The sequence below is a fragment of the Mustelus asterias genome, unplaced genomic scaffold (genome assembly GCF_964213995.1).
Source record: "Mustelus asterias unplaced genomic scaffold, sMusAst1.hap1.1 HAP1_SCAFFOLD_3472, whole genome shotgun sequence".
NCBI lineage: Eukaryota > Metazoa > Chordata > Chondrichthyes > Carcharhiniformes > Triakidae > Mustelus > Mustelus asterias.
Window position 1 is genome coordinate 1 of NW_027593417.1, and position 26,912 is coordinate 26,912.

At 42.5% G+C, this 26,912-nt stretch overlaps 1 protein-coding gene across 5 annotated transcripts; it reads left to right on the top strand.

Moving 5' to 3' along the window:
• The first annotated feature begins 126 nt into the window (after window positions 1–126).
• On the top strand, window positions 127–25,000 carry derl2 (derlin 2). 5 transcript variants are annotated; one of them, XR_013497302.1, is made up of 8 exons: window positions 127–246; window positions 3,496–3,561; window positions 4,399–4,472; window positions 4,702–4,795; window positions 6,318–6,513; window positions 14,072–14,162; window positions 20,909–23,585; window positions 23,634–25,000. XR_013497302.1 is itself a non-coding variant. In XM_078208304.1 (8 exons), the coding sequence occupies exons 1-8, from the start codon at window positions 154–156 to the stop codon at window positions 20,930–20,932; spliced, it is 693 nt and encodes a 230-aa protein (XP_078064430.1). In that variant the 5' UTR covers window positions 127–153; the 3' UTR covers window positions 20,933–23,163. The 5 variants fall into 5 exon arrangements, 4 of the variants coding, with proteins under 4 accessions (XP_078064430.1, XP_078064429.1, XP_078064427.1 ...); XM_078208304.1 differs by lacking the exon at window positions 23,634–25,000 and adding an exon at window positions 6,977–7,031 and having other exon boundaries at window positions 20,909–23,163; XM_078208302.1 differs by lacking the exon at window positions 23,634–25,000 and adding an exon at window positions 6,977–7,031 and having other exon boundaries at window positions 151–386; window positions 20,909–23,165.
• The last annotated feature ends 1,912 nt before the right edge of the window (window positions 25,001–26,912 follow it).

Genomic DNA, 26,912 nt, shown 5'->3' on the forward strand with positions numbered 1-26,912 from the left:
TCTCACCTCACTTTACCGCCGTTGAAATGCTGGCGCGCGCACGCTTGCGCACTGTCTCCGGGGCGGAGTTAGTGAACCGGAAGTGACACATTATCTTCACGTTGTGTGACGTCATCTTCTGAGGCCGGAAGTATTGCGAAGGCCACTGAGAAGATGGCGTATCAGAGCTTGCAGCAGGAATACTTGCAGATCCCTCTGGTGACCCGGGCCTACACCACCGCATGTGTCCTCACCACCGCCGCCGTGGTACGAGTGTCCGGGTCGGAGAGAGAAAACTGGACACGGGCTGTTCCGGGGGTGCTCTCAGTGTGAGACTGGGAATGTTATTCCCGGATCTGTCCCCACATGGGACTGTTGAGTATCTGGTGCAGGCAGCAATGGGAGAGGTGACTCCCCCCCCCCCCCCCCGGGAAACCTGTGGCATGTTTGCAAATTGATCCCCGTAGTGTGGCAGTAACAGTATGGATACTAAAGTGGCCGGCAGTTGTTTTGCAGATCAGAGGGTGATTTAAACTCACGTTTCCCATGGGTGACACAGTGATTAGCACTGCTGCCTCACAGTGCCAGGGACCCGGGTTTGATTCCCAGTTTAGTTCACTGTCTGTGCGGAGTCTGCAAGTTCTCCCCATGTCTGCGTAGGTTTCTTAAGGATGCTCCGGTTTTCTCCCGACGTCTGAAAGACAAACTGGTTAGGTGCATTGGTCATGCTAAATTCTTCCTTAGTGTACCCAAACAGGCACCAGATTGTGGCGACCAGGGGATTTTCACAGTAACTTCATTGTCGTGTTAATGTAAGCCTACTTGTGACACTAATAAATAAACTTTTTAAAGTGTTAGGTAATGCTTTATATTTATATGCTTTATATATGTGGCCTAGAGTGCAAACAGTCTAGTACTGTCACCAAAACTGAGCACCATATTTTCGGAGATTCAGACCTTTGAGAAGAGATTCACTGGAATACTTTCGCGCATGAGGGATTAAAATGACATTGACAAGCTGGGGTTATCTTGTCTCTGAGGAGATTTGAATGAGCTGTTTAAAATCACAATGGGATTTTGAGATCGTAAATAAAGTGAAACTTTCCAATGGCTGACCAGCTGATCAGATGGTATGGATTTAAGGTGTTTGATAGGAGGAACAGAGGCGATGTGAGGATAAACGTTTTAAGGCAACAAGTGGTTAGTGTTTGGAATTAAGCACCTGGGGGCGATGGATGCAGGATTGAGCCTTCAAAAGGAAATTGGTAAATATATGATGGAAGAAAATTACAGTTACGGGAAACTGATGGACTGGGTCTAACTGGATTGTTCTTTAGGAGAGTTGACCCAGACTTGGTGGGCTGGATGGCCTCAATGCTGATTCTACCTTCTCTGTTTTATGTGTAAATTGAACTGACTGACTGGCTGTTTAGACGAACAGTTTTCATACATCTGAGATACAGCAACTGTGGAGAGAGGGAATGGATGCATGAGATGGATTGCTAGGTCGTGTTAACATGGTGAACATGTTATTGGACTAGGAATTCAGAGGCTGAATTAATACTCAGTGATACAACTTCAAATTCCTCTCCATGGCAACTAGGAGAATTTAAATTCAATTAGTTTAAAAAAGGATACAAGAAGAGATTTATTTTAAAAAACGACCAGGAAAGTGTTGCAAAAACCCATCTGGCTCATCATTGTCCTTTGGGGAAGGAAATCTGCCTACATGTGACTCCAGACCCACAGCAATGTGGTTGACTCTGAAATGGCCGAACGAGACACTGTTTTAGGTGGCTTACCATCACCTGCTCACAAGCATTTGGCAACAGGCTATAAGTGTTAGTCTTTTAAACAATGTCCACATCCCAAGAACATAGGAGTGAGCTATCCTCAAACCTGCTCCACCATTTAACTAGATCATTGTTGATCTTCTATCGCAATGCCACTTTCACAAATAAATGAATCACACAGGGGAACGGAGAGATCAGATAGAATGACTGCACACACAGGGACAGGATACGACAGAACCATTGTACAGACAGGGCAATGGACAGATCAGATAGAACTAAATGTGGGAAAGTGAACTGGGTGGTGAGTGGGAGACAGGTGGACCCAGATCAAAATTGTCTATCAATGTTATTAAGTGGAGATTTGGAGCTGGGTTTACAAAGTTACAGCAATGCTTTTACATTTAGTAAAAAAAAACATTTAAATGTTACATTTGAGTTCATAGATTATTTGAATTGAAAGCAGACAAGCTCACTAAGAACCAGTCATTCTGATCCCTCTTTATATATTTTTATATTCTCCCTTCTCAAATTATGCAGCAACCTCTGATGAAGTATTTCACATTGCAGTAACCCATTAGACCTGCTCATGAAATGGTTGCAGTACAGGAGGCCATTCAGCTTGACAGTTCATTCTATCCCCCTGCCCTTTCCCTGTCACCCTCAATTTTATTTTAAGCTGCTTAATGCTTACCCAATTTCCTTTTTGAAAACCATGATTTGATTGGCCTCCACCTTTTGGGTAGTGCATTCGAGGTCCAAACTGCTTGTAATAAGCTTCTTTCTCGTGTCGCCATTGCGCCTGCCAATCACCTTCAATTGGCATCACTTGGTTCTCAATCCTTCCACCAATGGGAATAGTGTCTCTCTATTCTCTGTTCATACCCCTCATGACCTTTGATCAAATCGCCTCTTAGCCTTCTCCAGGATGAGCAGTCCCAACTTCTCCAATCTTTCAACGTAACTCAAGCCCATCATCCTGAAAATGGTTTTGTAAAGCTCTCCTTCACCTGATTTGTTCTCTCCTCTGGTGCCCACCCCCAACTACATTCGTCAAAACCTTTCCTCAAGGCCATTGGTCCCAGCTTTGTTGAGGCACAAGCTGTCCACCTTGAATAAGGCTGAACCTCTGGATTATTTGTCCAGTGGGAGCCTGGGCCTCTGGATTATTTGTCCAGTGGGAGCCTGGGCCTCTGGATTGTTCGTCCAGTGGAAGTCTGGGCCTCTGGATTTGCTAGTGACATTAGCACTCCACCATTTCCCCATGATGCTCTATGATTTCCTCCTGAAGTTCCAGCAGACTCAACTCTTTCTCTTCCTTGTTTTGGGTTCCCAAATGGACTTCTGTTATTCGCCCTCAAAGTAATCTGTGTCCTCTCAGTCCTTTACCCACAGTACATAATGCACTTGTCTATTATGGATATGGAATGGAATCCCCTATACCTCTGCACCTTGTGGTGGTCCTGCTGTGCAGCCATTAGTCCTGTTGTGTGATTGATGTGACCCTAATGAATATTGGATGCTGCCAGCCAGTATGTTGTGTCTCATCACTGTTTTTGGGTGCTTGCTGCTATATTTCCCTAGATTACAACAGTGACAGCACTTTACAAAGTACTGGATTGCTGTAAATTGCTTTAGGGTGATTTGAGAATAGGAAAGGTGCTTTCTAAATGCATCATCCTTTGTGTCTTAATGAAATTAATAAATATTTGTTTATTTCTTTCAGCAATTAGAAATAATCACACCATTCCAGCTATATTTCAATCCAGAGTTAGTATTTAAACACTATCAGGTAAGTGTGGTTTTCCCTTGATGCTTTATTATACATGGACGATATATACTGACCATTATGAATGTTTCTAGTGCAGTGACAGTTATTCCCGTTATGTGCCAATGTGTGCGATAGTGTAAGGGTTATCTTCACCTCTGCATAGATCTATTGGACTGACAGTTACTGGTTTCGGTAGCATTTGCATTCCCTTGTTCTGGCAATATCAGAAAATTACACAAACTCTGGTAGCTTAGTGAATTATCAACTGAACAGTAGGAATCTAAAATTATTCCTGTAAGTTGACTTTTATTGACTGCTGTAGCACCTTTAAGAAGTTATTTGCTTATTTCCCAGCCTACCACTGTTTTTCCAATGCTAAATCTCGTTGCCTGCTCCCTGATCCCCCTCAATGCTGTGATACATAATTAGTCACAAGTATGGTTCACACAGGCGATTGCCAGGGTGCACCACTGTGCAGGCGGAGGTTGCCAGGGTGCAAACTAGCATTGCCAGGCTGTTACCAGGGTGCTGCTGGCATTACCAGGGTGATGTTACCAGGGTGTAGATTGGCATTACCTTTAGATTCGGTTGGTGTTACCATTAGGTATTAGGTTGGTGTTACCAGGATGCAGGCTGGTGTTGCCAGGGTCTTGTTACCAGAGTGTAGGTTTGTGTTACCAGGGCACAGGCTGGCATTACCAAACCATGCTATTGAAATTCCTTTGTCTTTGATAGACACAAGACGTGTTGATGCTGTGACTCAGCTACTGACTGAAGGGAGGAGTGACAAAAAAAATTTCCTTTACACGTCAGCTGGATTCGCGGACTAATATTAACCCACGTTTTTATTTCTTCTAGGTTTGGAGATTAATTACAAATTTCCTGTTTTTTGGCACAGTGGGATTTAACTTTTTGTTTAATATGATATTCCTGTATCCTTTGATATCTGGTGAAGTCACACATTTCAGGAAACTGTTTTTTTGGAATCAGAATTGAACTGTTTGATTTTGCTAATGATGGAAAAGTGTTTATTTACAAATTACATGAGTGACAGACAAAGAAATCCAATTTCAGGGCAGTGTTTACTCTCTCCAGAAACATTTTCTACTTGCCTTCTTTTTATGTTGATAAACCTTGCCTTTCCTTAACCATTAACTGCAGATATCGATATTGTCGGATGCTTGAAGAAGGGTCATTTAGGGGTCGAACTGCAGATTTTGTTTTTATGTTTCTCTTTGGTGGATTTTTAATGACCGTATCCTTTGGCCTTTATATTTTTATAATTCGATATCATCAAACTACCTGAGGGTATTAGTAAATTAATGGGATATTTTAATGTGAGATTTGAGAGATAATAAGGTTTGAAAATGCAGGCATTCTAGATGGTGTATGATTTATAGATTTGCACAAGACAAGCAAGCTTTCTGTCACTTACATTCCCCTTTCTCAAGCTCTTGATGTCCCTCTGATACCTCATTTCAATGGGTCTAGTCAAGCTATTCTAACATGGGTGACTCCTGGCTTAGGCTAATCAGTTTTTTTCAGCATCAATCACTAGATTCAACCTCGCCAACACTACTCCCCACAGCCTAATAATGCCTTCCCACTAGCTCCTGTTTTTTAAAAATTCTCTCGTGGGATGTGGGCGTCGCTGACATGGCCAGTGTTTGTTGCCCATCCCTAACTGCCCTTGATCTGAGTGGCTCGCTCAGCCATTTCAAAGAACAGTCACAAGTCAACCACATTGCTGTGGCTCTGGAGTCACATGTAGACCAGACTGGGTAAGAACGGCAGATTCCCTTCCTTAAAGGACATAGTGAATCAGATAGGTTTTTGCAACAATTGACAATGGTTTCATGGTCATCATTACTGAGACTAGTTTTCAGTTCCAGATTATTACTGGAGTTTAAGTTCCACCAGCTGCTGTTTGGGATTTGAACCCATGTCCCCAGACCATTAGCCTTGACCCCTGGATTACTAGTCCCTTGCCATTACCACCACACTACTATTTCCCCAAGAAAATCAACCCAGACTCTGAATCACACTAGGGACCCTTTGTACGAATCAACTGTACACTGGCCTTTGCAACTGAACTATTGGGAAATTCATGGTTTTGGGTTGATTTTAAATCCATTATTATCCCAGATGATGTACCAGGAGGTTTATTATTGTCTGTGTAGCTCTGATAACATCTTAGTAGATCTGAGCTATAAAATAGAATAGTACAAGACAGATTGGCAGTGCCTGAAACTGGTTCTCAATGCATCTCTTTAATCTTACCTAACCTCATGGCTGTAGCATTGACTGATGGATACATAGATACATATAGATATATGTATCTATATATATATTTTACATTTTAAATTTTATTTATTTTAATGCTTAAAAGATTTCCTTTCGAGTGCTCCTTTTTCAGGTCAAGTTGATTCAATGAATAATTTGGTCTAGCACAAGGAAAGGTCATAATGAAGAGTTAAAGGAAGCACGGTAAATTATTGAACCTTCGCTTTATGTACACAGTAGTACCTTGAATAAATGGGTAACCAGGGAGTGCTCTTCTCCCTCCCTCTTTTCTCCCCATAACTGTCCTCACCACACACCCTCAGTCTGTCTGCACCCGCACCCTCCCACTCGCGCTGCTTACCCTTGTCCCTGTTCTGTCTGCTTTTGCATCTCCCCACTTTCGCCTGTCCAATCTCTCATTATTCTACAGAAGGACAGAATTCCGATAATCCTGTTGAAAATATTAACCATTGTTCTCCTTAACTTTGTGCCAGGTCTTTGGCTTGTTTGTCAATCTGGTGTTCCTGGGTCAGGCCTTTACCATAATGCTTGTCTACATATGGAGCAGGAGGAATCCTTATGTCAGGATGAACTTTTTTGGGCTGCTTAATTTTCAGGCTCCATTCCTGCCGTGGGTACTAATGGGCTTCTCATTATTGCTTGGTAATTCAATCATAGTGGATTTACTCGGTAAGGAAACAATGTCAGGTAAAGCAACATTGAACAATGTGTGAGTGGTTTTCACTGAATTTCAGAGTGTCCGAACATGCGTGTTGTATCATCTGATCATCTAGGGAGGAAACTGCAGAGATTTGTTCTACGTTTACACTCGATGCTATTCTCCATCCAGATACTGTATGTGTAGGTGACAAGATAATATAAATATATGATAATCAGTAAATGGGCAAAAATATTTTTGTGGTTTGTTAAGATGTGGAATGCCTGACCAGAAATATAGGTAAGAGCAGAATCCACAATAAAGGGAAATGGAGCTGTATTCGTGAGAAAGATGTGGGAGCTTGGGTGAATAAGACCAGGTCAAATAGCCGGCTCAGTTGGACACGATGGGCTGAATGGCCTTGTCTTGTTTGTAAGGTACTATTTTTGAAAAATATATCTGACTTCCATGATCCTTCCACCATTATACCCACAGAACCAGAAGGAAACAGGCAAACTGGGAAAGGGCTCTACTTCCAGCATTTGCTCAGGTGGGAACTGCTAATCAACTAGAATTAGGCAAGCTAAGCGTAAATCTTGGATAAAAGCAAATTACTGTGGATGCTGGAATCTGAAACCAAAAGAGAAAATGCTGCAAAATCTCAGCAGGTCTGGCAGCATCTGTAAGGAGAGAAAAGAGCCTATCTTTCAAGTCCAGATGACCCTTTAAAGCCAATTTTTGACAAAGGTTCATCTGGACTCAAAACATCAGCTCCTGTCTCCTTACAGATGCTGCCAGACCTGCTGAGGTTTTCCAGCATTTTCTCTTTTGATTCCATGTCAACCTTGCTGCATCACCCTCTTCCCCAGTTAGTCGGCAGCTGCAACAAAATAATCAAAAGCAGCGAATGCCAACCCTGGATAAACTTGGCATCAAACACTCCTTTAATGGCCTACCAAGTCTGAGTCTCACTCACTTTTCAACGTGATGTCTGCTGCCCAATGTGTATCTCCTTAACACACAAACTCCGGTGAAATTGAGGTGGTCACAGTTCTGGATATCTGGAAATATCAATGCTAGATTCTTTTATGACTTAAAATGGAAGCTCTCCAATCTGTCTCAGCAGTTTGAAGTCATTCTTTAGATTGGTCACTTGGCTTTTCAATAGCATAATCTCTGCACACACAATAGTTTCCTTATCTTTTATATTTCCTTCTCAAATGTTCTGTCAGCTCATCATGCTGCAGCACAGAAGGTTCTAAGCCGCAGTTTGTATTGTACATTAATTATTCTTTGATTCTTATGTGGAGTTGACTAAATGAGGAAGAACATGAGTTCCCCATCCTTTGAAGGTGGATCAGCTTTACATGCAAGGCTCCCACGTTACTTCCTGGCCTGTCTAGCCTGAGCGTGAATCGCGTTCCTTAAATAACGTTTGTTTCCACTTTATTTGGCCTGGTTTCCTCCTCATTTCATTGGAATCATTTTTTTTTTCTACTTAACTACATTTCTCTCTAGCTGATCTCATTTTCGATTTTACTTTGTACCTAAATACATTCTGGTCACTGTTTCCTTGTCTCACTTATTCTCCATTCTTTACATACTCTCCTTGTCCCACTTCCTTTCCTAGAACTAGGTCAAACACAATCTATCCCTTGTTGGACTAAAATACATTCTGATGCAGAAAGCAGTTCCACAAAGAATTGAATGAGTTTCTCTCCTTCTACTAACTTTATTCAATCCCCAGTCTCCCATATTGCACCTTTACTTTTCTCTGATTTGAGTACAAATCTCTTCCCTCCAACTCCCTTCCACTGTTCAGCTACCTGCCATTTACTCCCAATAGTTCCTTCCTTTCTTTGCCTGAAGCAGACCCGATCAGCATTTGCTACTGTTTTCATGTTGGAATGGAACCTGTCTAATGCTGCCACCTGTCTCTTTTACCTCCCAGCAGTATTGCTTCTGAATCGCAGCCTGATCTCATGCTCCCCATCGTTTTAAAGTCACAGTAACATTTAAAACTAGATTTTGATGGTTATCCAATCTATTTTTGGGTAGCCTATGAACTCACTTGTCATTATCTGCTGTCTTTAGTATTGTCAGAAAATCCCATATTTCTGGGAGTTATCCATTAGCTGAATAGGAACTCTGAGAAATATCACTACAGGATTGAAAATCCCAAGAATTTCTGCATCCTATTTTGCTCACCCTTCTGTTTTTTCAGTTCATTTTCCTTTCTGTCACATAATCAGTATTTTCACAGCTAGGAAATGTATCTCAGTGGGGGTCCTGTACAAGCCACTCCTGTCCTGTCAAATTGTCTCAATACTGTTTCCAGAGTCAGGAATCCCAATCCTGCTCTTCTGTACCATTGTCCTATACTGACAATCCCTCAGGGTCATGCTCTTTGATCTCTCGCCTAATTGCCAAAACTGTAGGACCCATTCCTTCCTTCTGTCAAACCTTTTGGACAGGTTTAACGACACTCCTTAGCCTAAGGGTTTCCGAGACACTCAGTCCTTAGCCGAAGGGTCTCTGTTAGCCTAAGGGTTTCCGAGACATTACCTCCTTAGTCTAAGGGTTTCGAGACACTCCGCTTTTTCAAAAATATTTTAAAAACAAAATGAATGCTCAAAGCTTTATTTCAAGCAAACTTCAGATTTACGTGAACAGCTCCTGTGAGTTCTGCCAAACTCTGCTGTCAATGTCCTATCACCCCAGTGCTCATTTACCAATGTTGATTCTCAGCAATGTTTTAATTTTAAAATTTTCACCCTTGATTTCAAATTCTTCCATACCTTGCCCCTCCCTATCTCTGTCATCTCCAGCCTCACAACTCTCAAGGATATCTGTACTCTGCTAACTCTGACCCCATTTTAATTGCTGCAGAATTGATGGCCATGACTTCAGCTATTTAGGCCCTTGGCACTGAAATTCTTTTCATAAACCTCGCTGCCTTTCTAACTCTTAAAGGCAGGCTCCTTTGACCAAGTTTTTGGTCATTTGTATTGATTATAATGTTATGTACCTCACTGTTTATAATGCTCCTATGAAGCTATGAAGTTGAGGTTGCTGTTTGTAGGCGTTGTTTCTGTTGAGAGCTGATCCCTTAACCCCTGAGTGTTAGCTCAGCCCAATTGGAGCACACTCACTTCTGAATCCCAAAGTCACAAGTTCAAGCCTCACTCCAAACATTGAATTAGTAATCCAGATTGGCACTTTGGTGCGGTGCTGAGGGAGTGCTGTGGTGTCAGAGCAGCTATTTTTCAAATGAAATGTGAAATGACTGTCCTGCCTGTTAAAGGTATTGGAAGAAGAGCAGGAGCGTTTCCCCATTGGTTTGACTCATCTGATTTCAGTTACTGTTTATTCAGCTGCATTTTCCTACACTACGATAGTGACCACATTTCAGAAAGTAATGTATCAGCTGTGAAGCGTTTGGCACATCCCGAGGATGTGAAAGATGCGATGTGAATGCAGTTCATTCTTCTGCAGTTCACAGAATCAGAATTACAGAATCCCTACAGTGCAGAAGGAATTTGGCCCATCAAGTCTGCAGCGACAACAATCCCACCCAGGCTCCATCCCGTAACCTCGCCTATTTACCCTGCTAATCCCCCAACACTAATGGTCAATTTAGCATGGCGAATTGACCTAACCTGCACATCTTTGGACTGTGGGAGGAAACCGGAGCACCCGGAGGAAACCCACGCAGACACGGGGAGAACGTGCAAACTCCATACAGACAGTGACCCGAGGCCGGAATCGAACCCGGGTCCCTGGCACTGTGACTCTGCTACCGTGCTGCCACAGTTCTTTGTAGCATTTGTGGATTCTTTGAATTTAGAAAGCAAAATAAAACACTCAAAATATTTCTCAAAATCAATTTTAAAAATATCCTCTGAACTGTGATTCGACAAATGTAAATTTTATTGAAAATTTGGTCATTGAGGTAATTTGTGTTCCTTTATTTTCTTGGAGATTCATATTTGTGTGTAAGAAAGTTTAAGATACTGAACACTTCAAGGCAAGATGTTTGACAGGAAGAAGCTGATCCCCACACATGCATACATATGCGCACGCACATACACACACACACAAACATGTGCATGCACGCACACGTATACACACAAACACATACATGTGCACGCACACACATGCGCACACACACATACATGCGCACACACACACCCCCCCGCATGCATGCACACGCAATTTATCTCCAATTGCAACGGGATCTTGATCAATTGGGCCAGTGGACTGACGAATGGCAGATGGAGTTTAATTTGCGAGGTGATGCATTTTGGTAGATTGAACTAGGGCAGGACTTACTCAGTTAATAGTAGGGCGTAGGGGAGAGTTACAGAACAAAGAGATTGAGAGGTACATGTTCATAGCTCCTTGAAAGTGGAGTCACAGGTGGACAGAGTGGTGAAGAAGGCATTCAGCATGCTTGGTTTCATCGGTCAGAACATTGAATACAGGAGTTGGAATGTCTTGTTAAAGTTGTACAAGACATTGGTAAGGCCACACTTGGAATACTGTGTGCAATTCTGGTCACCCTATTATAGAAAGGATATTATTAAACTAGCAAGAGTGCAGAAAAGATTTACGAGGATGCTACCGGGACTTGATGGATTGAGTTATAAGGAGAGGCTGGATTTTTTCTCTGGAGCGTAGGAGGCTGAGGGGTGATCTTATAGCGGTCTATAAAATAATGAGGGGCACAGATCAGCTAGATAGTCAATATCTTTTCCCAAAGGTAGGGGAGTCTAAAACTAGAGGGCATAGGTCTAAGGTGAGAGGGGAGAGATACGAGGGGCAATTTTTTCTCACAGAGAGTGGTGAGTGTCTGGAACAAGCTGCCAAAGGTGGTAGTAGAGGCAGGTACAATTTTGTCTTTTTAAAAGCATTTAGATAGTTACATGGGTACAATGAGTATAGAGGGATATGGGCCAAATGAGGGCAATTGGGATTAGCTTAGGGGTTTAAAAAAAAAAATGGGCGGCATGGACAAGTTGGGCCGAAGGGCCTGTTTCCATGCTGTAAACCGCTATGACTGTGACTCACACACACTAGTCCCTTGCAAATGCCTCTCTGTCCATAGTCTCTAGTCCTGATGTTCACTGGTCCCGGGACCTCTATGGTTCTTGATTTGATGTGATTTATTATTGTGACATGTATTTGTATATTGTGAAGTATTGTTTCTTGTGCACTATACAGCCAAAGCATATCGTACATAAGGAAGGAAAGGAGAGAGTGCAGAGATTCCATGATCCCCCCCTGTGATCTCAGGATTTGCAATTGGAGGAAGAAGTCAGCAATTAGGGCATCCCATGAAAACTCAAATTGTATCAAGGATAGACACTCACTAAATTAACATAAGCAAAATAATAGAAACAAAGAAAATAATGACATGAGTGAGTGACAAATCCCCAGATGCTTTCCTCAGGGATTGTAATGAGGGGGTGGTGCCCTAGCCATAATCTTCCAAAGTTGTCCCAATGGGGAAACTGTTCATTTAGATTGGAAAGCTACACATGTCATTCTGCTATTTAAGAAAGGTGAGAAAGGGGAACCAGGAAATTATAGACCAGTTAACTTAACAATGCTTACGGAGAATTTATTGAGTCTATAATGAAGATAGAGTAAGTGAATAGCTTGAAAATCTTTAGCTGATCAGAGAGAATAAGTGTGGATTTGTAAAGGGTAGGACTTGCCTGATGAATCTGATTGTATTTTTGAAGCAGTTCTTAAAGTAATGGACAGTGAAGTGTCCATGAATGTTGTTTATAAAATCTTCCAGACGACATTTGATCATAAGAAACTACTGGTTAACTTTGAAGCTTATGGAATCAAAGACAAATTATTGATCTCTTTAGGACATTGACTGAGTGGCAGAGAACAGAAAGTAAGGATAATAATTAGGATACTCCAGTTAGGATGTGACCCATATCCCACAGTATCTGTGCTAGGGCTATTCATTTATGACTTAGATGATGAGATTGAAAGCCACATACCCAAATTTGCACATGACACAAAGATAGTGTAAAATTGCAGTGAGATTTTGATAGATTGTGAATGGGCAAAACTGGCAGATGGGTTTTAATGTACGCACGTACTTTGGATGGGAAAAGGACAGTACAGTGTACTCTGTAAATTGGGAAAAGCTAGAAACAGTTATGATCCAAGGAGATTTAGGAATTCAGGCACACTGATCATTAAAATATCATATGAGCGACACAGTAGCACAGTGATTAGCACTGCTGCCTCACAGCGACAGGGACCCGGGTTCAAATCCCGGCTTGGGTGACTATCTGAGCGGAGTCCTTGCGTTCCCCCGTGTCTTCTGTGTGGGTTTCCTCCAGGTGCTCCAGTTTCCTCCCACAGTACGAAAGACTTGCTGGTTCGGTGTATTGGTCATGCTAAATTCTCCTTCGGTGTACCCAAACAGACACTAGGGTGTGGCGACTAGGGGATTTTCACAGTAACTTCATTGCAGTGTTAATGTGAGCCTACTTGTGACATTGATAAATAAACTAAGCAGCACTGAAAATAATCAAAACAGCTAATGGAATGCTGTCATTTATACTGAGAGGAATAGAATACAAAGGAATTGAATGCTTTAACTGTACAAAACCCTTATTGAACAATACATGTGAGCAGTTCTGGGCACCAGACAGGGAAAGGAGGGCAGTGTAGGTTTACTGGAATGATACCTGAGCAAATTACAATGAGAGATCTCACAAACTAGGGCAGCATTCCCTGGAATTTAAAAGGTTAAGGTGATTTGATTAAATTTCCAAAGCAATAATTGCATTACATAGGCTGGATTTGGAGAAGCTATTTCCTGTGATTGGAGAGTTTAGATGAGGGATCTCAAGATAAGTTGAAATATTAGATCCAGCTCATTTGGTTTTAAATTCGGAAGCACTTAGTGCAAAAATACTGGTCAAAGTTTGGAATTGTCTTCTGCTCACAGCAATAATTGCTAGTTCAATTCCTAAGTTTAAATCTGAGATTGATAGATTTTTGTTAACTAATGGTGTTCAGGGATATGAAGTAAGGCTGGAGATTAGCTGTGGTCTAATGAATGGCTTAACACACTTAAAGGGCCAGATGACCTACTTGACCCTCGCACCATATCGTTGCCAAACCTTGGCCACAAGGCCCAGTGCCCAAAAAATCCTCCTTGTCACCACGCTGAATGTGTAAAATGTGCAGCTGATGGCACAGGAGGGATTCTGAACAGATAGAGAAACCATTTCCATCAGAGTTCAGATAACTGACTAAACCTTGAGGAGGAAACTGCGGAAACATTTGTTGCACAAGTTGTTTCAGCTGGAATGCTCTACCTGAACAGGTGGCAGATATCTGGTTAAGAAACAGGGGAGTGGGCCTGATTGGACTGGCCTGATGGGCTGCATGGCCTCCAGTGTTTTATGGTTCATGGAGGTGTGAAAACACATGTCAAGTTGATCTGTAGGAGTCAAGACCTAGTGACAATGTTCCTTCCTGAGAAACATGGGATAGTAATTTAAGGTGGTGCTGTGCTCTTTTGTGCTTTACCTGGCTGTTGTTTGATTTTAGGAATCGCTGTCGGCCATACCTACTACTTTTTGGAAGATGTATTTCCAAACCAACCTGGTGGAGTTCGCCTGCTCAGGACTCCAAATATTTTGTAAGTCAGTTTTTATTGAAGCAATTGTTCTATCTTTGGAACTAGTAACAGAGTGATCTTACAGAGTGCATCTGTGTGTATACAGCAGTACCTGAGTGATTCTAGAGAATACATCTGTGTGTATAGAGCAGTATCTGAGTGATCTTACAGAGTGTACCTGTGTGTATACAGCAGTACCTTAGTGATTCTAGAGAATACATCTGTGTGTATAGAGCAGTATCTGAGTGATCTTACAGAGTGTACCTGTGTGTATACAGCAGTACCTTAGTGATTCTAGAGAATACATCTGTGTGTATAGGGCAGTATCTGAATGATTCTAGAGAATGCATCTGTGTGTATACAGCAGTACCTGAGTGATCTTACAGAGTGCATCTGTGTGTATAGAGCACTACATGAACTAAGGATCAAATGTCAATGAATAGTTTAATGGAATCTGCTTTTCTATAGTCTTGAAAATGGAAGATCTTCATGATTTGATGAGTGATAGTGATTCATTTGATTTGCTATGTGTCTCCACCGGTATCTCGCTGTGTGAACCAGCATAAGAACACTCTACTCCCTCCATCATTTTGTTGGGTTACAGAATTATACTTCAAAACATTAACTCTCTGTTGCCTGTAGAAATAACAGCCTGTCTCCAATCTCCCTCTCAGATACACCGCTACTGCCCTAATCCCTACTCTTCACACATACTCCAGTTTAAATTCTGGACCCAAGACTATTCGGATCAAATTAATGATAAAACTGTATGTGACTGCAGCATGCTCTTCCTCATTGTCCTCCTCACAATCAATCACTCCATCCTTCTCCAGCTCTGCTCCCTATCCCATCCCTTCATATTGACTCAGGTAGAGGGGTAAACAGGGCTCCAAGGGCTCGGGTGAGGAGGAGTTGATGTCTGTTATGGGAGGAGGTGAGGTTTCCAGAGAGGTTCTTGTGATCTTTTTGCAGGCATTTCTTGCTGCTTGTTTAGAGGCAGGAGCCCTTCTTTACCTCTCAGCTGATTCACAGTCTTTGCAACACACATCGTGCAACACATGGATATAGAGATAGACCATAAGACCATAAGACATAGGAGCGGAAGTAAGGCCATTCGGCCCATCGAGTCCACTCCACCATTCAATCATGGTTGATTTCAACTCCATTTACCCGCTCTCTCCCCATAGCCCTTAATTCCTCGAGAAATCAAGAATTTATCAATTTCTGTCTTGAAGACGCTCAACGTCTCGGCCTCCACAGCCCTCTGTGGCAATGAATTCCACAGACCCACCACTCTCTGGCTGAAGAAATTTCTCCTCATCTCTGTTCTAAAGTGACTCCCTTTTATATCTGTTCCCACCCCTGATATTGATACGATATAGAGCTGGGATTTACTACATATCTCCCTCCAATTAACCAAACTTACCTGAGCTATTGCTTCAGCAATCTACTTGTTTTTGATACAAACAAGAACTGCCAACACATTCCACAGCTTCTTGACCACAGAGGCATCATTAGCCAAGAACACTAGATTCCCTTGATAACTAAGAGCTGCCAGAGAGAGCTAGCCTGCTAATTTCCCAGAGAATGGAGGCACTGTGCCAGCTGCAGCTGGATAGCTGTTAGCAGGGACAGTGTTGAATCTTAACCACAATGAAATCTCCCACTGCCCCATCCCTGGATAGCTCTCCACCTGCTGCCAGTTTGGAACAAAGCATTGCTGCCTTTATTCACCTGTGGAATGTATCCTGAATCCAGCTTTGTTTCTGCTGGATTTATTCCACAAGTAAAGCTGGCTGAGTCCTTTCTTTTAACTGCACACTGTTCTGTTGACTGTGTGATGTTACTCCTGGTCTGACTGTTCCCACCCCTGATATTGATACGATATTAGGAAAGATATTAGCATAGACAATGTGGAATCTGTATGGGTCAAGTTAAGAAACAGCAAGAGACAAAAACCATTGGTGGGGGTTGTATACAGACCACCAAACTATAGTGGTGATGTTGGGAAAAGCAATGGACAGTAAATCAGAGATACATCTGTTAAAGGAACATCTGTGATTATTGGCAACTTTAATCTGCATATAGATTGGGAGAGTCAAATTAGTCACGGTACAATAGAGGAGAAATTTCTGGAGTGCATACAGGATGGTTTTCTGGAGCAATACATTGAGGAACCAACAGGCCATCTTGGACTGAGTGTTCAGCAATGAGAAAAGATTAGTTGGCAATCTAGTTGTGAGAGAACCCTTGTGGACGAGTGACCAAAATATGGTAGAATTCTTTGTCAAGGTGGATAGTGATGTAGTTGATTCTGAGACGAGGGTCCTGAATCTCAATAAAGGTTTCAGTGATGGTATGAGGCATGAATTGGCCATGGTGGATTGGGAAACGTTACTGAAAGGAAAGACAGTGGGCAGGCAATGGCAGGCATTTAAAGAACAGATAGATAAACTCCAGAAGTTGTTTGTTCCTGTTTGCCACAAGAGTGCTAAGGGAATTGTGGCTGCACCATAGCTTCCAAGGGAAATTAGAGATAGTATCAGATTCGAGGAAGAAGCATACAAATTGGCAAGAAAAAGCAATAGGCCTGAGGATTGGGAGCAGTTTAAAATTCAGCAATGGAGGGCCAAGCGATTGATTAAGAAGGGAAAAATAGAGTATGAAAGTAAGCTAGCGGGGAACATAACTGACTGTAAAAGTTTCTATAGATATGTAAAGAGAAAAAGATTGACAAAAACGAATGTAGGCTCCTTACAGTCAGAAACATAGAACATTACAGCGCAGTACAGGCCCTTCGGCCCTCGATGTTGCGCCGACCAGTGGTACCAATCTAAAGCCCCTCTAATCTACACTATTCCAATATCATCCATATGTTTATCCAATAACCACTTGAACGCTCTCAACGTTGACGAGTCCACCACTGCTGCAGGCAAGGCGTTCCACGCCCTTACTACTCTCTGAGTAAAGAACCTACCTCTAACATCTGTCCTATATCTCTCACCCCTCAATTTAAAGCTATGTCCCCTCGTGCTAGCCAACACCATCCGAGGAAAAAGGCTCTCACTATCCACCCTATCTAATCCTCTGATCATCTTGTATGCCTCTATTAAGTCACCTTCTTCTCTCTAACGAAAACAACCTCAAGCCCCTCAGCCTTTCCTCATACGATTTTCCCACCACACCAGGCAACATCCTGGTAAATCTCCTCTGCACCCTTTCCAACACTTCCACATCTTTCCTATAATGCGGCGACCAGAACTGTACGCAATACTCCAAATGCGGCCGCACCAGAGTTTTGTACAGTTGCAGCATGACCTCCTGGCTCCGAAACGCAATCCCTCTACCAATAAAAGCTAACACACCGTACGCCTTCTTAACAACCCTATCAACCTGGGTGCCAACTTTCAGGGATCTATGCACATGGACACCCAGATCCCTCTGTTCATCCACATGACCAAGTATCTTACCATTAGCCCAGTACTCTGTATTCCTGTTACTCCTTCCAAAGTGAATCACCTCACACTTTTCTGCATTAAACTCCATTTGCCACCTCCCAGCCCAGCTCTGCAGCCTATCTATGTCCCTCTGTAACCTGCCACTTCCCTCCGCACTGTCTACAACTCCACCGACTTTAGTGTCATCCGCAAATTTACTAATCCATCCTTCCACGCCCTCATCCAAGTCATTAATAAAAATGACAAACGGCAGTGGCCCCAAAACAGATCCTTGCGGTACACCACTAGTAACTGAACTCCAGGATGAATATTTCCCATCAACCATCACCCTTTGTTTTCTTACAGCTAGCCAATTCCTGATCCAAATCACTAAATCACCCTCAATCCCATGTGTCCGTATTTTCTGCAAAAGCTTACCATGGGGAACCTTATCAAACGCTTTGCTGAAATCCATATACACCACATCAACCGCTTTGCCCTCATCCACCTCTTTGGTCACCTTCTCAAAGAACTCAATAAGGTTTGTGAGGCACGACCTACCCTTCACAAAACCGTGCTGACTATCCCTAATCAAATTATTCCTTTCTAGGTTATTATAAATCCTATCTCTTATAATCCTTTCCAATACTTTGCCCACAACAGAAGTAAGGCTCACCGGTCTATAATTACCAGGGTTGTCCCTACTCCCCTTCTTGAACAAGGGGACAACATTTGCTATCCTCCAGTCTTCTGGCACTGTTCCTGTAGACAATGACGTCACAAAGATCAAAGCCAAAGGCTCTGCAATCTCCTCTCTAGCCTCCCAGAGAATCCTAGGATAAATCCCATCCGGCCCAGGGGACTTATCTATTTTTACCCTTTCCAGAATTGCTAACACCTCCTCCTTATGAACATCAATCCCATCCAGTCCAACAGCCTGCATCTCAGTACTCCCCTCGACAACACTGTCCCTCTCCAGTGTGAATACCGACGAAAAATATTAATTTAGTGCCTCTCCTATCTCTTCAGACTCCATGCACAACTTCCCACTCCTGTCATTGACTGGCCCTAATCTTACCCGAGTCATTCTTTTACTCCTGACATACCTATAGAAAGCTTTAGGGTTTTCCTTGATCCTACCCGCCAAAGACTTCTCATTTCCCCTCCTGGCTCTTAACTCTTTCTTTAGGTCCTTCCTGGCTAACTTGTAACTCTCAAGCGCCCTAACTTGTAACTCTCAAGCGCCCTATGAAACGGGAGAATTCATAAATAAAGGAATGGCTTAATAATTAAATTTGTACTTTTCTTCAGTGATAGAAATCATAGAAACCCTACAGTGCAGAAAGGGGCCATTTCGTCCATCGAGTCTGCACCGACCACAATCCCACCCAGGCCCTACCCCCAAATCCCTACACATTTACCCGCTAATCCCTCTAACCTACGCATCTCAGGACACTAAGGGGCAATTTTAGCATGGCCAATCAACCTAAACCGCACATCTTTGGACTGTGGGAGGAAACCGGATCACCCGGAGAAAACCCATGCAGACACGGGGAGAATGTGCGAACTCCACACAGACAGTGACCCAAGCCGGGAATCGAACCCAGGTCCCTGGAGCTGTGAAGCAGCAGTGCTAACCACTGTGCTACCATGCCGTCCCGTGCCAGTCTTCACTAAGAGAGAAACATGCTTTAGTGAGGAGCTGAAGGAAATCAGCATTAGTAGAGAAATGGTTTTGGGATTGAAGGTGGATAAATCTCCAGGTCCTGATAATCTTCATCCCAGAGTATGTAAAGAAGTGGTTCTGGAAATAGTAGATCCATTTGTAGTTATTTTCCAAAGTTCTTTGGACTCTGGACTAGTTCCTACAGATTGGAGGGTAGCTAATGTAAGCCCACCATTCAAAAAGGGTGGTAGAGAGAAAACAGGGAACGATAGACCAGTGAGCCTAATGTTGGTGCTGGGGAAGTTGCTAGAGTCTATTATCAAGGATTTAATTTGGATGGCAATGGTATAATCAGACAAAGTATGGATTTACAAAATCATGCTTGACAGATCTATTGGAATTTTTTGAAGATGTAATTAGTAGAGTTGACCAAGGAGAATCAGTGGATGTGGTTTATTTAGACTTTCAGAAGGCTTCAACAAGGTCTCACATAACAGATTACTGTGTAAAGTTAAGGCACATGGGATTGCAGGTAATGTCTTGAGACGGATAGAAAGCTGGTTAGCAGATAGGAAGCAAAGAGTTGGCATAAATGGGTCTTTTTCTGATTGGCAGTTAGTGGGGTACTACAGGAATCTGTGCTAGGACTCCAACTGTTCACATTATTTATTAATGATTTGGAAGAGGAAACTGAATGTATTATCTCCAAATGATACAAAGTTGGGTGTAAGGGTGAGCAGTGAGGAGGATGTAGAGATGCTTCAGTGTGATTTGGACAGGTTGAGTGTGTGGGCATGTGCATGGCAGATGCAGTATAATGTGGATAAATGTGAGGTTATCCACTTTGGTAGCAATAATAGGAAGACATTATTACTTGTCTGGGCGTAAATTGAGAGAGGTGGATACTCGATGAGACCTTGGAAGTCCTCATGCATCAGTCGCTGAAAGTAAGCGCGCAGGTACAGCAGGCAGTAAAGAAGGCAAATGATATGTTGGTCTTCATAGCAAGAGGATTTGAGTATAGGGATAGGGATATTTGCTGCAATTGTGTACAGCATTGGTGAGGCCACACCTGGAGTATTGTGTGAAGTTTTGCTGTAGAGGAAGTATAGCAAAGGTTTACCAGGCTGATACCTGGGATGGCAGGAGAGACTAAGTCAGTTAGGATTGTACTCACTGGAGTTTAGAAGTGTGAGAGGGGATCTCATAGACACATCTAAAATTCTAACAGGGTTACACAGGGTAGATTCAGAAAGAATGTTCTCAATTGTGGGGGAGTCCAGAACTAGTGGACATAGTTTGAGGATAAGGGGTAAACCTTTTAGAACTGAGGCGAGGAGGTAATTCTTCACCCAGAGGGTGACGAATGTGTGGAATTCACTGCCACAAAAAGTAGTTGCGGGCAAAATGTTTTCCAATTGCAAGAATAAATTAGATATAACTCTTGGGGCTAAAGGGATATGGGAGGAATGGGGGATCAGGATATTGAATTCGATGATCAGCCATGATCAAAATGAATGGTGGAGCAGGCTCAAAGGGCCGAATGGCCTACTCCTCCTAGTTTCTATGTTCCCCTGCGGCTGTGTGAGTGTTACTGTTGGCTCTGGGCGTTGCTGTTGTTCCTGTTACTTATCCCAGGAATGGGTTCTGTTCCTCTCTGACAGGAAAGCTGTTTTCGACATTCCTGAAGAAGATCCCAATTACAACCCACTGCCAGAGGACCGACCTGGGGGTTTCAACTGGGGCGAGGGACAACGACTCGGGGGCTAATTTCAAACCAGCTGCAAGCAGCATTCTCTCTGCAGGACCACCAAAGATGTATTTGTTCTCTTTTGTCTCCCTTCTGCTCTCCAACGCCCTGGTTCAGCTCAATAAATACCACCTCGCAGATTGCCAATGATCCACAACCAGCAAGCACTTCCTGCAGGATGGATTGGGTGAATTACAATTGGCCAACAGTGCCTAGAGTGTTATCTGTTATACTGGAATCACTGACTTTTCAATGAGATTTATCGAACTGGATACCTGAGTGTTTGCATTAATTGTCTCTCAGAAGATCAAATCTCTGAAATTACATTCACCTTGGTTGAATGTGTAGCCATATTTTTTATATAACTGATGGTTTTTACAAACAGTTGCTGACTGCTGAAATAATTCTTTTACAATGACCTTGAGCCATCAACCTCACTCTGATCTGAGACATCAGATTCCTGAGCAAAGTGCCAGCAGATGGAGTCTTTGCTCTGTACTCAGCAGGGTTAACGCAGGAATGTGTCACTGAAGCACAGACGACCCCAGCGATCATTCAATCAGTATATTTTGTCAGTTCTGCGCGTATACAGCTGAACCCTGTAGATGTCAGTATTGGTTCAACAAAGTAATCCTTTGTCTTTTCCCTGTTTTGTGCTGGTGTCAGATGAGTGTAACTTGGCCAAACACACCACAGCTACCCACCATTAACCTGTGGACACCTTCATACTCTTTTTAGTTTCAGAGCCTGGCATCTAGGTTCATGTACCCATGGCTACATCAAGGTAGAATACATTTGTTTGTGATCTGTTAGCCACAAGGTTTACAGCTCCACACAGCACGCTGCTGTGTAAGCTGCTGCTCTGAGTCATGGGGGCGGTATGCATCTGTACTTGCTAATTGGAATATTCATAGCACACAACAGGCATGTGACTGTTTCAGATGTTTCACATGTAATGGGAGGCTGAGATGGTGTTTCTGTAAACGAATTCTCCATTAAATTCTTACACAAATTAGCAACTCCCAGCTATAAAAGGGTGTCTGAAACAAACTGACTCTAAATTTGAATAAGTAGTATGCCTGGTCTATATTAATACAGCCACACTTTGATTAACTTCAGTAAATAAAGTGTGTGGGACACAACTCTTGTGTTTGCGCTTTCCCACACCGATCTTAGCTGAACTGTTCCCCACACTGAGGAAAGCTAATCCCAGGCTGGAGTTCCCAGCACTTCTTTACAAAGCAGAGTTTTGCATTCCTAGGTCCTAGATCACTTCATAGGAAAAGCTGTGAGCACGAGAGTGTTACCACAACAGTGGTTAGCACTGCTGCCTCACAGCTCCAGGGACCTGGGTTCAATTCTGGTCTTGGGTCACTGTCTGTCCGGAGTTTGCACGTTCTCCCCATGTCTGCGTGGGTTTCCTCCGGTTACTCTGGTTTCCTGCCACAGTCCAAAGATGTGCAGGTCAGTTGGATTGGCCATGGTAAATTGCCCCTTAGTATCCCAAACTTTGTAGGCTCAGGAGATTAGTGGGGTAAATAAGTGGGGTTACATGGATAGGGCAGAGGGGAGGGTGTTACTGAATAAGATGCTCTGTTGGAGGGTTGGTACAGACTCGATGGGCCAAATGATGACCTCCTGCACTGTGGGATTCTATGGTTCTAAGGAACTATCAGCAGAGGAACAAAAAGGCTGTGAGGTGAGAGGAACACTGCAATAATACAGGAGATTGATGGCCCATCAAAATCCTCATACAAAACACTGCAGATGCTGGAAATCTCAAATAAGAAAATGCCGGAAATACTCAAATGGCCAGGCAACACCTGGAGAGAGAAACAGAGTTAATATTGCAGCTCGATGACCTTTTATCAGATGGTCTAGACTCTGGAGAGAGCACTCTGGGATCTTCTGTGCCTGTCTGAGGTTCTGTATCCCAGAGTCCTGTAGCCGGGACCAGCGGGCCTGTAGCCAGTACCAGTGGAAATGAGCCTGTAGCCAGGACCCAGGGGCCTGTAACCAGTACCAGTGGGCCTGAGCCTAGCTGGGACTCGCGGGCATGTATCAGGTGCATTGAAATATTTAATCAATTCACACTTATGCCAAATTTAAAGTACTTTGGATGTTTTTAATCATAAAAATTGCTTCTCATAAATGACGGTTTTATAATTGTTAAGTTGAGTATAATCTCTTTACACTAGCTTCTCTCTGTCTCTTTTTACAGAGAGCTACACTAACTGATGGTTTCCTGTTTAAATCATTCAATGTCATTTTACAGTGTTCAGTTTCTTTATCTGTTTAGATATTCTCTAGTCACTTTAAACTTTGTGATAGGAATTCATTTTTATTAGTTAAAATATTTCCTTCCTCCCCTCGAGATTCCTCTTTATACAGATTCGACCTTTAGTGCAGCTCGATATGGTAAATACACCTAGAGAGTTAGGGACTGAGGAAGCCCAGTCTGAGGGACTGAGGAAGCCCAGTCTGAGGGACTGAGGAAGCCCAGTCTGAGGGACTGAGGAAGCCCAGTCTGAGGGACTGAGGAAGCCCAGTCTGAGGGAGAGGGACTGAAAGGCACCAGTCAGATATCTGAGGTAGAGGGACTGAGATACGACAGTCACTGTACCTATATTTCCCTGAAGGAGAGGGACTGAGATACGACAGTCACTGTACCGATATCTCCCTGAAGGAGAGGGACTTCAGAAACCAGTTGAGTGGGAGAATGCCAGTTGTGACCTAATCTGGAGTGACTTGTATTTAAATAGCACCTTTCACCTCAGGAATTCAGTGCTTTCCAGTCAATACAGTACTTTTGTAGTGTAAGCTCCCACAAACAGCAATGTATTAATGAGCAGATAATCTGTTTTTAATTATGTTTCTGGAAGGTTAAATATTTTCCAGGACAACAGGGGTAACCTATTTACTCTAATTTGGAATGGGATTTTTCTGTACATGAGAGCAGAAAGTGTCACATCAGAGAAACAGCACCTCCGATAATGCAACACACATTTGCTAATGTCTGGACTGTCATCCTTTATTTTGTGGAACTTGAACCCACAGATGTCTGACTCAGAAATGAGAGTGCTTCCCACAGCTGACATTGACACACAGTAACATTCACCCCTAACTCGGTACGGTTCAAATCCTGCTGCAGATCATTGGGCACACCATCCAGGCTGATATTTCACTCCATTGTGCTGCTCTGTTTGCAGGTGAGACATTTAAACAGAAACTATTTTTGTCCTCTAGGGTGAATATTTAAAAAATCCCACAACCATTAGGTATCTGGTCATTTATCGCATTGACATTTGTGTCAATTCGTTGAGTATAAATTGGCTGCTATGTTTCAGACATTATAACAGTGACCAAACGAAGGATCGTAGAAACAGGAGGAGAACATTTAGCGTCTCGAACATGTTCCACCACTCAGTAAGATCATGGCTGATCATCAACCTCAACTCCACCTTCCGATCCTGTTTCCATATCCCTTAGTACCCAAAAACATATCTTAAATATACTCAATAACTCAGCATTCACAACTCCCTGGGATAGACAATTCTAAAGATTCACAAATATTTGAGTGAAGACATTTCTCTTCAGTCTTAAATTGCTGACTGCTTGTTCTGAGACTGTGACCATGTGTTCTAGTTTCCCAGCCAGGGGAGATATTTTCTCAATGTCTATACCTGAAGAATTTTGTTTGCTTTAGGTCACCACTCTTAAGTCACTAATATAGATTGTATATAGCTGAGGCCCAAGTACTGCTGACCCTTTTTGTACCTGGCTAGGTACAGACTACAAACACAGCAAAGTCCCTTTTATTCTTCCTTTCTGTTTCATCTACATTAACCAATGCTGAATCCTTGGTATTAACCTTGATTTCACGAGGTTCTAGTTTTGCTCTTGTGTGCAAACTTATCAAATACATTTTGAAAATGTAAATATACCACATTTACTGCTTCCCCTTTATCTTTCATACTTGTTACATCCTTAAAAAACAAATTTAAAACTTTCTATCTTTACCAAACAGGTGTGTTAAACACTATTTCCCTTTCAGAAATGTGTGTTTACTCTGCTTGTCATATTATGTTTTTTCAAGTGCCCTGATACCACCTTTCTAAGAATAAATTCTAATATTTTGCCTACTACTGACAGGCTACTTGACCTGGGGTTCCCCATTTTCTCTATTATTTTATATTGTGGGGTTCTGTTTGGGAATCCTTGGGAACTGTTCCATGGACTAGAAACATGGAATAAAAGGGACAGTGACAGCACAGATATAAGGTTGTGTGAGGGACAGAAAACTGTATAGGTGAACGGTTGTATATGGAAGATATATGAGGTTCACCAGGATGAACCAGACTGGGATGCTAAGGGCACAATTTAAACATTTACAGATGGCATCAAATTTAGGAGTATTGTGAACTGTGAGGGGGATGATGAGAGATTTCAAGAGGGCATGGGCTGGAAGAATGGATAGATATGTGGCAGCTGAAATTTAATGCGGTGAAGTATGATAGTATACAATCTTGCCAAAGAATGAGAGAGGAAGTATAAAATATAGAATGCAATTTGAAAGAGGGAAGCAGAGGGAACTGGTGAAAGCGCACAAATGATTGCCAGGGCAGATTGAAAAAGTGGTTAATAAGGCACATAGGATCCTGGACTTTATAAATAGGGGCAGAGAGAACAAAGTCAAGAATATTATAATAAACCTTTCTAAAATACTGGTTGGCCTCATTGGGGGTATTGTGTCCATAACACTGAGGAAGGATGTGAAGGCTCTAGAGAGGGAGCATAAAAAATTTATGAGAATTTCAGTCATGGTGATAGATTGCAGAAATTGGGACTGTTCTTGGAAAAGAAGATTAAGAGAGGAATGGATCGAGATATTCAAGATCATGAGGGGCCTGGACAGCATAGATAGGGAGAAAATATTGGTGGAAGGATCAAGAGGGTACAGATTTAAGGTAATTGGCAAAAGAAACTGCACATGAGGAGAAACTTGCACTCAATGAATGCTTAGGAACTGGAACCCATTGTGTGGTAAAGACAGAATCTAGAATACACTGTCTGAGTGTGTGGTAAAGACAGGATTTTTCAATACAGTGTGTGTGTGGTGTTGAGTAGAGTAATTGTAGATTGGTGTTTGTAAAATTGTAGGGAGAAAGCATTGCAGGGTCCCTACAAAAGGTGGTGCTTTTTCTATGCTTAGAGAGTTTTTTTAAAAAGTACCTAAGGAGTCCAAACGAAAGCTATGGCCCAAGTGCTGGCAAGTGGGATTAGGTAGCCAGGTCAAGGCTTTTCATGCATCGGTGCGGACTTGATGGGATGAATGGCCTCTTCTGCACTGTAGTATTCTATGAAACATTTATATCAAAAGGCCAAGCAGCAGTTTTAACAAGGCTACAGGCTTTTGAATTTAGCCAATCAGTTTGTATTAGGCATCTAGAATTAGGCACAAGAACCTATCAAATTAAAATCTGACAGTTTTGTCAACCTCGGACCGATCCGATTGTGGGAAATATTGATAGGTCGTTACAGGTATAAATGAAGAGAGCAGTGGGACTAAAAGGAGAGAGCAACTGCCACAGCTCACAGCACCATCTAGACAGCAAAGGTACCAAAGAAGAAAGAAGTTCCAGGAAAGGCCCAGAATATTCCGGAAGACACAAAACCTGGTTGTAATTTAGAGAGTGACTAAATTCTATATTTGTTGTTAATGAGTGGGAATTATATTTAATGGAACAGCATACCATTAGAATCTTATTTTATTCGGGAATAGTTAATAGAAGGGATTTATTTGCTTTGTTAACAGTTCAGTAAATTTGTTCACTGTTGGTTGGATAAATAAATTGTGTGTTGATTTTAGAGTGTGTGTCAGGGATTTATTTGGTATTTAACCACTAGAAGTTGCTGAG

Bases quoted from the DNA above. Each gene is read 5' to 3' on its own strand.
- derl2 (XM_078208301.1), top strand. From the start codon at position 222: ATGTGTCCTCACCACCGCCGCCGTGGTACGAGTGTCCGGGTCGGAGAG. The intron at 4,473-4,701 runs GTATCCTTTGAT...CATTAACTGCAG, and splicing joins TTGTTTAATATGATATTCCT to ATATCGATATTGTCGGATGC. The intron at 4,796-6,317 runs GTATCCTTTGGC...ACTTTGTGCCAG, and splicing joins TTGGTGGATTTTTAATGACC to GTCTTTGGCTTGTTTGTCAA.